Source organism: Condylura cristata, unplaced genomic scaffold, assembly GCF_000260355.1.
Source record: "Condylura cristata isolate star-nosed mole 26May11 unplaced genomic scaffold, ConCri1.0 scaffold00048, whole genome shotgun sequence".
NCBI classification, from domain to species: domain Eukaryota; kingdom Metazoa; phylum Chordata; class Mammalia; order Eulipotyphla; family Talpidae; genus Condylura; species Condylura cristata.
Window position 1 is genome coordinate 1680799 of NW_004567149.1, and position 17022 is coordinate 1697820.

A 17022-nucleotide genomic window follows, 5' to 3' on the forward strand; every position below is an offset into this window, starting at 1 on the left:
TTTGAGGAGCACTTAAAGGCTTTGTCACACTTACTACATTTGTAAGGTTTCTCCCCAGTATGCATCCTCTGATGTTGTTTCAGACTTGAGGAGCACAGAAAGGCTTTGTTACATTCATTACATTTGTAAGATTTCTCTCTGGTGTGGATTTTCTGATGTTGGTTCAGGATCGAGCACTTCTTAAAGGCTTTGCCACATAACTTGCATTTACAAGGTTTCTCTCCAGAGTGAATCATCTGATGTTGCTTCAGGTCTGACAAATAACTAAAGGCTCTGTCACATTCTTCACACTTGTGAGGTGTCTCTCCAGAGTGAATGACCTGATGTCGCTTCAGGTGTGATGACCACCTAAAGGCTTTGTCACATTCGTTACATTTGTAAGGTTTCTCTCCAGTGTGCTTTCTCTGATGTTGCTCCCTGCTTGAGGACCACATGAAGGCTTTGCCACACACTTTACATTCGTAAGGCTTCTCTCCCGTATGCATTCTCTGATGTTGGTTCAGGTCTGAGAAACGCCGAAAGGCTCTTTCACATGCTTCACACTTGTGAGGTGTCTCTCCAGAGTGAATGACCTGATGTCGCTTCAGGTCTGATGACCACAGAAAGGCTTTGTCACAGTCTGTACATCTGTAAGGTGTGTGTCCAGAGTGAAAACTCTGATGTCGCTTCAGGTTTGAGGAGCATATAAAGGCTTTGCCACAGTCTTTACACCCGTAAGGCTTCTCTCCAGTGTGCATTCTCTGATGTTGGTTCAGGTTTGAGTACCTCTTAAAGGCTTTGCCACACAGTTTACATTTGTAAGGTTTCTCTCCAGTGTGCACCCTATGGTGTTGCTCCAGGACTGAAGACCACATGAAAGCTTTGCCACACAGTTGACATGTATAAGGTTTCTCTCTAGTATGCAGTCTCTGATGTTGCCTCAGGTCTGAGAAACACCTAAAGGTTTTGTGACATTCTTCACACTTGCAAGGTTTCTCTCTACTGTGCATTCTGTGATGCTGCTCCAGCTTTGATACACACAGAAAGGCTCTGTCACATTCATCACATTTGTAAGGTTTCTCTCTGGTATGGATTTCCTGATGCTTGTTCAGGGTTGAGTACCTGATAAAGGCTTTGCCACACAATTTACATTTGTAAGGAGTCTCTCCACAGTGAATCCTCTGATGCTGCTTCAGATGTGAGGACCTCCTAAAGGCTCTGTCACACGCTCTGCATCTGTACGGCTTCTCTCCAGTGTGCATTCTCTGATGTTGCTCCAGGGCTGAGGAGCACAAAAGCGTTTTGGCACATTCACTACACTTGTAAGGCTTCTCTCCGATATGGATTTTTTTATGTTGGTTCAGGTTTGAGCTCCTCTTAAAGGCTTTGCCACAGTCTTCGCATTAGTGAGATCTCTCTCCATTGTGAATTAGCTGATGTTGCTTCAGATCTGGGAAACGCCTAAAGGCTCTGTCACATTCTTCACACTTGTGAGGTGTCTCTCCAGAGTGAATGACCTGATGTCGCTTCAGGTTTGAGGAGCCCACAAAGGCTCTGTCACACTGGTTACATTTATAAGGCTTCTCTCCAGAATGGATCCTCCGATGTTTGTTTAGAGTTGAGCACCGCTTAAATGCCTTGCCACACAATTGACATTCGTAAGGTTTCTCTCCACTGTGAATTACCTGATGCCTCTTCAGGTCTGACATATTCCAAAAGGTTTTTTCACATGCTTCACCCTTGTGAGGTGTCTCTCCAGAGTGAATGCCTTGATGCCTCTTGAGGTCTGAAGACCACATAAAGGCTTTGTCACATTCACTACATTTGTAAGGTTTCTCCCTGGAGTGAATTCTCTGGTGTTCCCTCAGAGTTAAACTCCTTGTAAAGACTTTCTCACATTCTTTACATCTGTAAGGTTTCTCTCCAGAATGCATCATTTGATGTGCCTTTTGGCTTGAGCAAAACTTAAAGGCTTTGCCACATACTTCACATGCACAAGGCATCCCTCCATTACTGGTTTTCTGCTGTTCAGTAAAACCTGGAAAACAAGAGTTGTACTGCCTTATATGCAGTCGTGACGTTTCTCCCCAGAGTGAGTTACCTTATGACTATTTAGGTATTATAATCGGCTATCCTCATTCTTTACATTTAGATCTGGTGGAGACAGAGAGCAGAAAATTAAATAAGGAGCATTATTGGATGTAGAAATGGAGGGAGGGGGTGTAGAAATGATTAACACGGTCGTCAAAGCAGCTATAAAAGCTAAAGCTCCTTAGACAAGGACTTTTATAGACAGTGTTCCCAGGAAGACCAGAGGTGGGATATGGAGATTGAGGGCCATTAGCTCATTACCTATTCTTACAAATTAACCCAATCACAGTAGTGTTACAGGGCAGAGAGAGGGGCACGCCTGAACCCCCAAACCTGCTGGCTCTAAATAGGGTCCACCACTTGCCACATCAAAACGAAACGTATAAGACCTTTCACGGAAAGGAACTTTAATACAGCGGGTGTGCGTACACACAGGACAAAGGACATGCTTTCTAAACCAAACCCCAAAGTCACCCATCCCCTCGTGGGTAAAAGTCCACCCAAAAGGGGTGGGCCCAAGCAGTTCCTTCCCCAGAAAAGGAACCGTGTCGGAACACTCCTGGCCCTGGAGGAATGCGGCTGTTTCAGGCTGCCTGCGGTCTGCGCGGCCATCTTCTCCCCTTGCAAAGCGGCAGCAGGAGCGGCGGCGGCGCCCGCCGAGTCTGCGCAGGTCCTCTTGTCTTCCCTCTTACTAACCAGTCAGTTCTTTTAAAAAGTAATTTCCAGCTGCCTGTGTCTTTGTTTCCTGGGTAAATTTGCTGTGTGCCACTGAAAGGGGAACCCCGCTGAAACTTCTCAGAGGTCGCCCAAGGCCCTGCTTACTGAGCTCTAACTTCTCAGCAGAACATCAGCCCTAAAGACACATAAGCCGACAGTGCAAAGGATGGCAAAAGAAACCGCATTCAAGGGGTAACACACAGCAGCAGGCGTGGCCTGGGGCATGGTGGCCAGCGAAAGCTGTCCTGAGTGACAGCTTCTTTTGGCTCAGTCCTTGTATGCAACTGAGTGCCTGGTACGAATATCGCTTCATGTTAGTCCATGGGGAAGAATGGGCCTGGGGAGGGGCCCCCTAACCCCTGACCCTTTGCTCACTATTGGTGTGCACCTCTTGGTATGAGCCGCGTCATAGCTGACCATGCAAAACTGTCAGTGCAAATCACCCAGAACTCTGTAGGAACTAAAGTGTGTACACACCCCTGACTTCCTACGAAGGGGCTCGGCCTTGGGATGCGAATCAGCTGAGCCAGCACCAGCGCATTAACCTGCTTCTTGCGGTCCCCGGGGTCCACGTCCTTGGGTTAGATAACAGTTGTAGCGATATTAAAAAGCTGGATAAAATATATATATATATATATATATATAATCTGAAGCAATCCAACAATCCCAAATATGAGATCCAAGAAAAGTTGAATTGGGATCTTGAAGAGTCATTAGCATCTCTGTGTTCCTTGTAACACTATTCAGAGTATCTAATGCAGACATAATCTAAATGTCCATTTGGTGGAGAAATAAAGAAAATGTGGTGCAATAGAATATTACTCAGTCTTTAAAAATAACTGAATCCTGTAATATACAATGACTTGGATGAAGCACAAGGACAATGCTATATGAAAAGCCTGTCATGTGCAGTCCAATGGAATAAAATTGAGAGCCCAGAAATAAATCCATACATACATGAACTGCTTGCTCACAACACAGGAGCCAGGAGTGTTCTTTGGAAAAGAAATCCTTCAACCACATGCAGAAGAATGAAACTAGCTCACACCTTAGACAGAATTTAACTCAAAGTGGATTAAAGACATGGATTTAAAAAAAAAAGCAGGAAGATAATGAAATTATGACATAAGAACATAAGAACACCCACATAAATAAAGCAAATATTGACAACATTGAAGAAATAGAAACAACAAAGCTTGAAAATTCCAACTTCAATAGTGGATACAAAAACAAAACGGAAGATGAAAAAGAAGACAGCTGACTGGAAAACAACATACCAATTAGATATAATAGACTTCCCCAAACTACCCCTCAATACAAGCAAGGATTCAATATCCAGAGAAACCTTGGATAGGTGTCTTTTAGCAAAGGTCAACAAACTAAATAAAAACCTCAGCACTACTTGCTGGGAAAGTACTAGTAGTTCAATTCTCTAAGGTCCTGCTGCACATAATTTTTAAATACTACCGCTCTCTTTTTAAAATATTTATTTATTTATGCATACAGAAGTTGGATACAGGTCAGGGGTGTGGGGGGTGAGAGGCTTCACCAGAGACAGTGGGGAGCAGAGCAGGCAGATGGATGAAGCACACTGCTGGGGGAGCAGCGGGCGGGCCGGGAGAGGTCTGCCTCCTCCCTGGTCAGGAGTGCAGCACGGGCTGCACTATCTGTGATAGCTTCATAGTGCTGCGCTTTAACTTGCTGCCCCACCAGGGAGGGCCCTTCTTTAAAGCGGCAAAATGGGCAAACAAATATAATCATGGAATCTTGGCAAGAAGGGACTGTGGCATGATGGAAAATTCTCCAGACTCTAGACACAAGGACAAGGAAGATTTTACCTTTCTATCAGATAGACTTGAAAATTATCCTAATAGAGAAAGTCAAAGAGGTGGAGAAAAACACCAAGAAGCAAGTTAAGGTGATATTAAAGAACTCAGAACAGGTAATCAATAAAACAGAACAAATTTCAAAAAATAAAATGAGTGAGTGACCTAAGAAATGTAATTAATGGACAGAAAAATGAAAATGAAACTTTTAGAAAGAAAAGACATTTAGTATATAAAAAGGTCACAAAATGAAATAAAACATAATAGGCAGATCTGCTGAAAGACACTGGAGGGAGCAGCGGGAAGACAGGAGAGGTCTGCTGCACCCTGTGGGCCAGCCCCTGGCCGGGGATCGAACTCATGCTGCAGTGGTGATAGGTAGGTAGACAGATAGATTAGATTAGATAGATTAGATAGATAGATATAGAGAGACAGACATATAGATAAGATAGATAGATAGATTTTAATAAAGTACAAAAGAACATAAACTAACAACTATAAACCAGAGATACTCTTACAGGAGAAGAGAGGGGGACAAGACCCAGGGGTGGGAAGAGCACATGGACTATGGTGATGGCACAGGGGTGAAATGGTGGGAAGCTCACAGGGATTACAACTGAGATTAAAAAAAAAATTACAACATCAGGGCCTCCCTGGTGGTACAGGAGTTAAGTCTCAGCACTATCAAGCTATCGCCAGCCACTGTGGCATGAGTTCGATCCCTGGCCCGTGAAGTGACCCACATGGCGTGGCAGACCCCTCCTGACCCGCCCACTGCTCCCTCAGCAGTGTGTTTCAGTAGATCCACCTGTTCTGCTCCCCACTCTGCCTCTGCTGAATCCTCTCACCCACTCACCCCCACCTGGCCCAGTTTTTGTATGCATAAATAAAAATAAATCTTTAAAAAATTACAGTATGAAAACCCTGAAGCACATGCACAGATTGTCCCAGGGTCCAAAAGTGTACAGTGAAGCAGAGATAACAGGCATTCCCTTGTGGGTAGCAGGGAGGACTCTGGACGAGCCTGTCAGTGTGATGCACGAGCAGACTGGAGCAAGACAAGCAGCAGCAGAACAGGTCCCTCTGTGACAGTCCAGAGCACGCCAGGCTGCAAGAAACACGTTGCTAGGCCACATCTGCATCAGCTTCCCGCTGACTTTGGGACCCGTCACATCTTTCATTTGCTTCATCCAATCCCACCTACCTGGCGTCATGACCACTGTTTCCTTTCTCTTCCTCTTACAGGATTCTTTTCTTTGTTTCAAAAAGATGACCAGGTCTGGCTTAGAGACACTGAAACCTGTCTGTCAGAAAAGGGGACACAACTGTGGCTGGTCATTTTCCAATCTCCCATTCAGTAACGTAATCAGTGGAGAAAAGAGAACATTATATTCTAGCAAACTCTTTCAGTAAACAATGATTCCTGGTATATTCTGGTAACTTGGGAGACTTTCAGTTTTCAGGCCCTGATGTCTACTTGCAATAACTACTGAATAAAAAACAGGAATGGTTATTGTGAATTTCAGATGTGGGCAAAGTATTGCGTGCCACTGAATTTCTACAATTACTAATGATCCAGAGGGAGTAATACAGATCACCTCAAGATAACAATGCTATGGTCATAATGAAAACTTGTGAAGATTTTCTTCTTGTCAAGAAATTAGTTCATAATTACATATTTTAAACTGATTGAAAATTCAGTCATAAAGCAGCAGCCCCAAGATCGCTCTAGAAATGATGGAACTGAGAGTCTGGGTGGGTCATGAACCATGGAGGGAAGGTGTCCTCACCCAAGGAGACCAGGTTCTTGTAGTTGTCGAGCATCACATCCCTGTATAGTTTCTGCTGAGCCTGGTCCAGGCAGTCCCACTCCTCCTGGGAGAACTCTATGGCCACATCTCTCAAGGTCAACAGTCCCTGAAATGAAAGAAAAACATTTATCAAATGTCTGCTGTAATGCAATTATTTAAACCAATATTAAAAGAGAGGGTTAAGAAAGCTGGTTCTGACATGTAAACAACAAATTATCCAGTAAGAGAATTTTTTTAAGAAAAAATATAATCTAATGTTTTCCAAATGCTCAGGAAGGAGGATGACACAGATCATCAAACTGATGAGGTACTGTAATTTTGTGGAAGATGAAATACGTAGTCAAGGCATCTAGCTCTAATGGGTCGAGCACTGTAATACATTCTGTATTACAGTATAGTTGTGTGTATTTCTCAGATAAGAAAGTTATGGTGAGGGCCCTCCCTGGTGGCGCAAGGGGTTAAAGCACAGCACTACTATCGCAGACACTACAGCATGAGTTCGATCCGCAGCCAGGGAAGTGACACACATGGCATGGCAGACCTCCCCTAACGTGCCCGCTGCTCCCCTCAGCAGTGTGTTAGTCGGTTTGCCTGTTCTGCTCCCCACTCTGTCTTTGCTGAATAATCTTACCACCCCCACATGTCTGGCCTGTACCCCAGTTTTATATGTATAAATAAATAAATATTAAAAAAAGTCAGGGTGAGGGGCCTACCCAGTGGTGCAGGGGTTATAGCGCAGCACTATGAAGCTCTCCGGAGTCACTGCAGCAGGGGTTCCATCCCCGGCCAGGGTCTGACTCACAGGGCGCAGCAGGCCTCTCCTGACCTGCCCGCTGCTCCCCTCAGCAGTGTGTTTCTGTCACACACTGTCTCTGGTGAACCCTCTCAATGCCCCGCACCTCTTGCGGCTACCCCATTTCCTGCATGCATAAATAAATACATCTTTAAAAAAAGAAAGTCATGGTGAGTTAACAGGAGAACTTAACAATTGTTCATGTGAAAACAATGCAGTGGACATCTTGTTAAATGCAGGTGCTGACTAGGAGTTTGGGGGACCTTAGTTTAGTCACTAACAGGGTCCCCAGTAATTTTAAGGACTCTCCTTCAAGGGTTACATTTTTAACTTACAAAGGTACAGAAATAACAAGGGGAGAAATTAAGAATAATTTGGAACTAAAAGTTTTATGACAAATATACTTCCTAATATAACAGCAATGATGACTTCTGAACATTTACTATACACTAAATGCTATTAAGTTTTAGAAATTAATGCCCAAAAAAGCCTTTCAGAGAAATACTTTTCTTCATATCTAAGAATATTAAATTAATAGTAAATTGTAGAGTCTGGGCTTTAACCCAGTTTATCTGAGAATTTATAAATTTATATATGAACACACAGATCAATATTTAAGACAACCCTAAAAAATGTACATATTTGGTTTCTTAAATGATTAATGGAAACAAAGACTAAATATCACAGATGTGATCTAAAACCTTTTCTATTGCATACATAAAAATTACCAAAACACGTTAAAATACCAAAAGAGTAAAACATTTTCTAATGAAAATTTCTAGACAATATTTGTGTTTATGTTTAACACAGTGTGGAAACAAACATACAAAATAATGTAACCTAAAATGAGAACTTTTATTTGCAACTCTTTAAAATTTTTTCATCTACAATATGTACCAAGTAATATTTTAGAATTTTAAGACAAGTATATGGTCCTTTTTTTTCTTCTTTTTAAAAAAGATTTATTTATTTATGCCTACAAGAACTGGGGTACAGGCCAGAGGTGTGAGGGTTGAGAAGATTCACCAGAGACAAAGTGGGGAGCAGAACAGGCAGAAAGACCTATACACACTGCCGAGGGGAGCAGCGGGGAGACAGGAGAGGTCTGCTGACTCCTGGGGGTCACTCCCTGGCCAGGGATTGAACTCCTGCTGCTGAGGCTGCAGAGAGCCTCATAGCGCTGAGCTGTACAGCCACTGTGCCACCAAGGCCCCCTGATCCTTCTATTTACGAAATTATAAAAAATCATGAAGAACATATCTGACATGACGATGGAATGAGACAGAATCTAGGTCTCAGGATCTAGGTCCCACTGATTGCAAAAGCCAGCACATCCAGTGAACAAAGGTGAGAGACTTCATTTTCTTTTCTTTTTTTTCCCCGAAGATTTATTTATTTACGCCTACAGAATAGGGCTAGAGACCAGGAGAGGGGGGCAGTGAGAGGCTTCACTAGGGACAGAGTGGGGAGCAGAACAGGCAGATGGACTGAAACATACGCCGAGGGGAGCAGCGGCGAGACAGGAGAGGTCTGCTGGGCCGTGTGGGTCGGCTCCCTGGCTGGGGATGGAACTCGAGCTGAAGTGGCTGTGGTGGCTTCATAGTGCTGTGCTTTAACCCCCTGAGCCACAGAGTGGGCCTGAAAGACTTCATTCTCCAAAACAAATGTGAAACAATGACAAACTAAGAGGAAATGGGATTGCTACAGGAAGCCTGATGGTTTATGGATAACAGTTGCATGCCCATAATCACTACTTAGGAAATGGAGAAGCTATTAAGATTATAGTAGAAGAATCTTGCAGAGCATTTACACCTTTCCAACAAAGACAACCTTAACTCTCATGCACAGATTGATTATCAGGAGCCTGATGCAGGCAGACATGTCACAGCTGTGTTTCTGTTTGCAAAACAAAAGTAGACTGTTAACATGAGTTGAATCATGAGTTAAGTTTTATGCAAATTTTAAGCCCCTTTTAGCTCCCATGTCCTGTAAATGTTGGTGTATTTTATTTTTTTCAATGACTTATTTATGCATACAATAGCTGGGGTGTAGGCCAGAGGTGCAGGGAGGTGAGAGGACTCACCAGAAACAGAGTAGAGAGAACAGGCGGATCTACTGAAATACACTGCTGAGGGGAGCAGAGGGGAGACAGGAGAGGTCTGCTGTACCGTGGGTCAGCTCCCTGGCTGGGGATCAAGTTTGTGCTGCAGTGACTGCCCATAGCTTCATAGTACTAAGATGTAACCCCCAGTGCCACCAGAGAGGCACTTTAGTATCTTTTACTTTATCTAAAAATTTTGGGGGACCTCCCCCCTCCCTGGTGGCGCAATGGGTTAGGGCCCAGTGCTGCAAGGCTGGCCACAGCCACTTCAGTGCGAGTTCCATTCCCAGCCAGGGAAGTGACCCACATGGCGCGGCAGGCCTCTTCTGACCCGCCTGTTGCTCCCCTCAGCAGTGTACTTGGTCCATCTGACTGTTCTGCTCCCCACTCTGTCTCTGGCGAATCCCCTTCACCTCTGGCCTGTAACCCAGCTCTGTATGCATCAATAAATAAATCTTTAAAAAGAAGAAAAAAAAAAAAGAAAAAGAAAGAAGCCAAGACAGAATAGGGTGAAATCTCTGGAATATAAGAAGTGTTCAAAAGCTAACCCTTACTAACATGAGAAGCAAACAGAAACAACTTCTTGAAGAGAACCAGGAGAAAAGGGAGGGCGCCCACGTTGTCAAGCGCTCACCATTTCAGGCGGAGGCCAAGGCTGTGACCCGGCCTGAGCCCACCTGAGAGCTGCCACTTCTTCCTCGTCCATCTCGCCTCTGGCTCCTTTCTCAGGAGATGCCAGGTGGAGAAGTTACACCTGCAACTGAGGACGGTCCTTTCAGTGACAGCAGCTCACCGCCTGCTTCCACCACACCCGCAGACAGCAGGACCCAAGAAGGCAGAAATCTCCGCCCTCTCCTGTCTTCCGTCACAGGACAGATTCAAGTGCTGTGTGCTCACACATGGGGACCTCCAGTGGGTTTCCCTTCCGTCTTCAGGGCCTGCCCCTCTGCCCACAGATCCCGCTACAGCGTGGGCAGTGTGCAGCGCCAGCCTGCCTCTCACCGCCCCGGGAGCCGACGCTGCCCAGCTCTCATGACCTAGGGCCCCGCGGCTTGCGCTCAGAGTCACCAAGAACGCATGGCTAAATACTGATGGGCCCACACAGATCAAAGGAATCTGCGGGGGGAGGAGGGGCCCAGGCGATGCTTTTTTTTTTTTGCCAAAAGGCACATGTAACCCTGATGGGAGTCCAGGGCTGACAAACTCCCACCTCCGCCTGGCTCTCAAGCCTGATGTGCAGACCCCGCGGGGTGCTCTGGGGCCCACTCTAGAAACTGTGGCCCTGCATGCTTGGGGGGGGGGCATGCACTGCACCTGAACAAGCTCCTCAGTGTTGAGGTGCTCCCTCTCCACCCCCAACAGCTGCACTAAGGTGGAGACACAGCACCCCTGGGCCTCTCAGCCCCACCTTGTGCCTCAACCCTGAACTGTTCCTGTGAAGAGCACCAGTCACCATCCTGAGAGACCATACGGTTTCTGGCCTTTAAAGCCAGCAGAGGTGGGAAGAGGGTTTAACGTCTGAGCAGGTCTGTCAGCCGACGCGTACGCACTACTAACTGTGTTTACTGTCAGGCGGCTCTGTGCGGTGTCACGCAGTGCCTGCGCTGGGAACCTCCCTTGGGTGATGGAACACTGACTCCTGCTCCCCGTGAGTTGAGTCCCACGTGTTGCATAATTCACATGAAGATGCAGGTGGTGGGTTTAACATGAAGATTCTGCAGAAAGTGCACCTTGGCCCAGGCCCCTGAGCAGTGCCACAGAGGAGCAGGGGAGCCCAGATCACACAGGCCCCGGCTAACTGAGAGGGCTCCGGCTCTCGCCGAGGACGACATGGAAGATCAGGGAGCCAAGGAAGGGGGACTGCGGATTTCTAAGACATCTCCGTGGAAGCTGAGCTCGGCCAACTGCATCTGAAGGTCTGGCTTCCTCCCTGTCCTCTGGGCCCTCACCGGGTCACATTTCAGTCCTTCCCACCGGCCCGAATGCACCACTGGCTTCTTTCTCTTCACACACCAGGGCTCCTTCTGTTGCGCCTCAAAGGTGACCAAGTGCGGCTTAGAGACAGTGGGACCTGTTTACCAGGAAAAGGAATATGCGGTTCCCAGCTGAGACTCCAGTTTCCCACCAGCACATGACCACGGAGGAGAGCAAGTACTTCTCAGGCCTGCAGGCAGGCCTGACACGCGTCTGTGCAGCTGGAAGGTACACAGGCTCACACCGCGGACTCAACCGCGCCCTGCTCCGAAGGGAGGGTTCAGATGAAAGGGGCAGAAATTCCACTGTAATGGTGGGAAACAATGTTTTCTTTCACTGTACCTCTAGATTTATTACTTACGCAGAGTGCACAAAGATCACCTCCCAAATAAGGCCGGAGGGAAGGCTAAAATCACGAACCATCTTGAAGACTTTCTCTCCTACACCAACTCATCCCCCATTTTCCCTTGACTCTGTCACATGTGGTAGGGGCCCGCAGGAGGCCTGTGCAGTCCTGCCCAGCAAGGAAAGCAACCCCCAAGTGTGGGTCAGGGGTTCTGGAAGGAAGGCGCCTCACCACAACGAGGTGTCTGCACACCTCTGGCATCACGCCCCTGAATGCCGCCTGCAGAGCCTGGCCCAGGCATCCTTCCTCCTGGAGAACGCTGTGGCCACATCTGTGAATGAAGATCAACAGTCCCTGAAATGTAAAAAAACAAAAAAACACCAATTTACCAAGGATCACAGTGAGCTAAGGAAACTGATTATGTGTTAGGTAGTGAGTGCAATTACCTGCTGTTTAAGCTAATTTTCACACAGTGATTTTCTCTGATCAGTTTTCTACCTCTGAGGAAAGCGGATGAATTGGGAGCCACGTGGTCACTGTCATACTCTGTTCTCTGGGAATGTGAATGAGAAAACGAAGGCATGAACACAGCCACGTACACCTTGAGTGCTGTTTCTGTAGAATAGCCGACATGCTGTCCCCATTTCTGAGGTGGAAAGATGGAGCTAAACAAGAATACTACTTTGCAAATTTAAAATGTATACCCATGAATTGGAGCCACTGCAACAATGCAGAATCTGATTCAGGCGTTCTGAGGTGAAGTCTGAGTTTCTGTATTTTCTTAAGATTTATTTATGCAACAGAACTGGGGTACAGGCCAGAGGTGCTGGGGCAGGGAGAGATTGCCCAGAGACAGAGTGGGGAGTAGAACAGGCAGATAGAGGAAATACAGCGCTGAGGGTTCAGCGGGTGAGACAGGAGAGTTCTGCTGTGCCATGTGGGTCCCCTCTGGGGCCGGAGATCGAACTCGCATCGAAGCAGCTGCAGCTAGCTTTGGAGTGCTGTGCTTTAACCTACTGTGCCAGCAGGGAGGTCCCAGTTTCCATATTTTAACAAACTCTTTTTTAACCTTTCCTGCTAAAACCTTGGCCCAAGGTTTTAGTAACAGTGAGAAAAGGAGGAAAGACTTTTTAGGAGACAACATGAAAATTTTTTTGTGTGTGTATCCATATATATGGAGCCAATTCTCGGTGTGGGACTGTCCTGCGTATTGCAAACCAGTTAGAGATTTATAAAATCGTTAACAACTGGAAAAAAAAAAACAACCCCAAAACCTCAGCCTTTTCATGTGCTTAAGTTTACAAATGTGATTATTCATGTTGTAGGGAATGAGAGGATTCACCAGAGACAGAGTGGGGGCAGTGCAGGTGGATTTACTGTAATCTACAGAGGGGAGCAGCAGCCGGTGAGACAGGTCTGCTGAGCCATGTGGGTCAGCTACCTGAGTGGGAATCGAACTTGTGTTGCAGAGGCTTCGGATAGCTGACCTGCACCACCGGGGGCCCAAATAAGTGAACTTTTACTTTAAACTTTTGAAGAACATTTTCCAAAATGTATGGCGTCATTCTAGACTTTTGTAAACCAAGTACACTGGTTTATATTTTCATGATAAGTCAGGTCATAATTACGACAATCAGAGTTTTATGCTACAGTATTCCAAAGAACTCATAAGAGACACGGATAAATTTTCACATTAGAGAAAAGCCCGCAGATTTTTGTGCTTTCCGGGGGCCTAAGGGTTAAGTCTGAGTGCCATCACCACTGTGACCTAAATTCAGAGAGCTGACCCACGTGGCTCAGCAGACCTCTCCTGTCTCACTCACCCTCTGCTATCCGTAACAGTGCATTTCAGTAAGTCTGCCTGTTCTGTGCCCCACTTTGTCTCTGATGAATCCTTTTCATCAGCCCACCCCCAGCCTACAACCCAGTTTTTCTATGCAAAAAAAAAAAAAGACTTCTGTGCTTTTTGTATTTTTCCCTTTTTTATTTCATTTCCTTTGAAACATGAAACCAGAACTAAATAGAAAAACCAGAAATTACGATAACATTTTCATTATTTCTGCAAGAAAAATATCTCCTAGCAAAAATCAAGTCTCAGGGCTCTCCCTAGTGGCGCAACAGGTTAAAGCACCACATTATGAAACTGTCCAAAGCCACTGCAGCACAAGTTCGATCCCCCGCCAGGGAGGTGATCCACATGACGTAGCAGACTTCTCCTGACCCGCCCGCTGCTCCCCTCAGCAGTGTACTTCGTCAGTCAGCCTGTTCTGCTCCCCACTCTGTCTCTGGTGAAGACTCGCTGCCCCTGAGCCTCTGGCCTGTACCCAGTTCTGTATGAATAAATAAATCTTTAAAGAAAATCAAGTCTCAAACTGAGTCTTAACAAGCCAAAAACACAGCATCAACACATAATAGCAATGGCTCCAAAGAGGCTGGAGAACTGGCACCCCCCAGCACTAACCGGCCTCAGCTCCCCACTCACACTGAGCTCACATGCATGTGGAGGGAGCTGAGGGAGAGGACTCGGCCGGGAGGGAAGCAGACAAGGTCAGAGTTTTAACAAAGTTATGAATATCTATACCAAGTACAAAGTGGTTGGGCAGCACAGCCATCACAGCCAATCAACACAAAAATACCACGCTCAGGGCCCCGGCTCCTGACCACACCCCTGCGGGCTGCCCACCACCACCCCGGCCAGGGCTGTCCCTGAGTCTGATTTTCATGATCGTTCTACTTCACTCCTCCATCAGTTCTTGAAACTCTTCCACCCCGTCAGCATCAGCCTCACCTCTAGTTTGCTGTGTGTAGCCCAGCAGGTGGACATGTGGACAGCTGCCGTCTCAGAACCAGACCCCCAGCTCAGTCCAAGCGACAGCCTATGGGAGGGTCTAGAGGCCTCTCATTCGAAGCCAAGAGTTCGATCTTTTTAACTGCATGAGTGGTGACAGCCACCTTTGCGTCTCAGAAGCCCCAGCATTTACTTGCACGTTCCCAGCTGTGGAGGCCCATCAGACTCGCCGGAGGGGCCCAGCGCAGCACAGTTCCACACCAGTGGGCCGGCTCTTCCTGTACGGCTATCCTGCACACGCGAGACACGGAAGGGCACTGGCGTCAAGTGTCAGCAGCGCCCTTACACACCACGGCAACAGAAACACCCATGGACCGCCACGGTCCAGGAGCGCGGGGAGCTGGCCGGTTGAAGGGGACCCTCCCCCAGCTGCAGCCGGGTGTGTGCACTCAGCTAGTGCGGCCCTCCTGGGAACTGCATGGGCCACTCTGGACAAAACAGACATCCTCACCCACAGACACAGCCTCGACAAAATCAAAGCGTCACCTTGGAGACTTTCACGAGAGCCACCGAACCCCAAACCTCTTCGCCCACCCGCCTGCATCAGTGTCCCTGCCCAGAGCCCCGCTGGTCTCCAAGCAAAGCTCAGCTGGACCGGTGGGTGCTGCATGTCACGCGAACTCAGTGAAAGCAAGACCACAGAAAACAATCACTGTTTGAGGATAATGACTGCAGTCCAAGGGAGAGAAGACAAGGGTCTGAATGAAACCTTGGATTTGAGTGACACTTCAAGAGAGCAAGGGTTTTGGGGCTGACTCCTGACCACAAAAAAGAAGAGGCCAGGATCATTTAGTGTGATGTCTGCACAGCAGAGGAGTGACTGTGGCTCTGTAAATATGTGTGGACAGAGTTAAAATTTTATGATTGGAAAAAGAAATTAGCTGAAATTGGAGCCCAAGCAGTGAATTAACCATTGATAAGTGTGATATAATCTTGAAATAAAAGTGGAAAGGTAAAATGAAGTGAGAGATTGAATACTGGTTGATAGCAGAAACTACTGAACTATTGTTAAAAGAAAAAAATAAACTAAAAAACCAGAATTTTCCCAAAGCAGGTTCCATAGCATTTACTCTTCAAATACATACCATGAAAAAGCAAGGTCCCAGGCCAAGCACGACTGGAAAATTCTGTACACCATCGTGACACTTTGATATCTCCTATAAACAATATAATGAACTCTATAAAGTAGAATTTTAAAAATGAATATTAATTAGGATTAGAGCTTCCAAAACTTTACATGACAGGACATTACTAACTTTCCCAGAGACCCAGTGTTCCTCAGAACTGATTGGGGAGCATTGTATTTTGCAAAAAGTTCTCCAACTGCAAACAGCTTCAGTGGCGTCACAGGAAGTGTTACCAGCTACAGGAACAGGATAATGCAAACTACAGGATGTTTTTAAAAAGTACAGATGAAACTGGAAATCTTCCTGCAGCTATTGCATGCCATCAGTGACACTGATACTTCCACACTGGATCCATATAGAAAACAAAACTTTAAAATGATTTTCCAAGTGGAAGTGTAATTGCTGTAATTACAGTTCTCTTAAAACTAGTTGTCCCTGCGTGTTCTATGACTGATTACCGTAAGGCAGGTCTGAGTGAAACAAACACATGACCAGCAGCAAAGCGGGAGAGGAGGGTTCCGGGATGCCCCTTTTTGTGGAAAGGTCCCTCCTGAATACTTTCCTTTTGGGCAAACCACTAGAGAGAGGCTTGTTTTCTCTGGGGAGTGGTGTTAGTTTACCAGTGGGAGTGTAAGTAGCCCCTTAACCGGAACTTTGGCAATTATACCAAATACATAATGAAAAGAATGCGGCACAGCACATAATGGAAACGATACAAATAGACACAACCATCCGGGGTTATCAGTACAGTTTCAATTTGACATGCTTCAACTGTCATGTTAAATTGATAAGATGACCATCTGCCCAGCGCAAACCTGCACCATATAGGATACGGTTAGTGATCAGTGTTACAGGACGCTGACGTGAGGCTAGGAAAGGGCTGTCATTAACCCAAGAAACCGCGGAAGACAACTTTGAAATGACTATCTTCACGAAGATTCTTGCCCAATTCATGCACAAAGAATTCTGCACCAATTATTTACCAGTAGGCCAGCATATCTTCTACATCACACCACCTACACTGTTATTGAATTTACATTAAAAAATAATTCCGGCTAGATCTTGTGCGTAGCCCTGAATCACCTGACCTGAGGCCTGCTCTACCCGGATTTTGGAGGTCAAAAACCACACTAGGGGCCCCCATGGGAGGTCTCAGCATTACCAGGTCTGAAAGCGAATTGAAAACGCCCAGGAAGCGGCCTGGAGACCTGGAGACCACCCTCTGGACCCCATCACAGCCTGCGGGGCCCCGTGATGGCGGGGAGACCGGCGCCCCCTCCCGCCCGTTACCCCATCCCCGGGAACCTACCACGGGGCCTTGCACGACGGGGCTGGGCTCTCCCCACACCCAGGCCCGCGGGCACCGCCACGGTGGGCAGATCACAGCCCGACCGGCAGCTCCACGGCGC

General features: G+C 46.7%; 2 protein-coding genes across 2 annotated transcripts in view; both read right to left on the reverse strand.

The window, feature by feature from the left end:
* Nucleotides 1-1965, reverse strand: part of LOC105853172 (zinc finger protein 420-like) — a 2752-nt gene extending 787 nt beyond the window's left edge. The window contains 2 exon segments of the mRNA XM_012734160.1: nt 13-619; nt 1037-1965. Coding sequence (XP_012589614.1) covers nt 13-619; nt 1037-1916 — 1487 coding nt within the window. The 5' untranslated portion in view covers nt 1917-1965.
* Nucleotides 1966-5521: 3556 nt separating this feature from the next.
* On the reverse strand, nt 5522-12125 carry LOC101628428 (putative protein ZNF720). Its single transcript, XM_012734161.1, has 5 exons — nt 12085-12125; nt 11891-11992; nt 6404-6530; nt 5818-5913; nt 5522-5721 (listed from the first exon to the last, which is right to left on the reverse strand). Exons 2-5 carry the CDS (start codon nt 11897-11899, stop codon nt 5522-5524), a joined length of 432 nt encoding a protein of 143 aa, XP_012589615.1. The 5' UTR covers nt 11900-11992; nt 12085-12125.
* Nucleotides 12126-17022: the final 4897 nt, after the last annotated feature.

Coding starts and splice junctions, on each gene's coding strand:
- LOC101628428 (XM_012734161.1), bottom strand. Junction 5,914..6,403: donor CAAGAACCTGGTCTCCTTGG/GTGAGGACACCT, acceptor TCTGACAGACAG/GTTTCAGTGTCTCTAAGCCA. Junction 5,722..5,817: donor AACAGTGGTCATGACGCCAG/GTAGGTGGGATT, acceptor TGTTTCTTGCAG/CCTGGCGTGCTCTGGACTGT.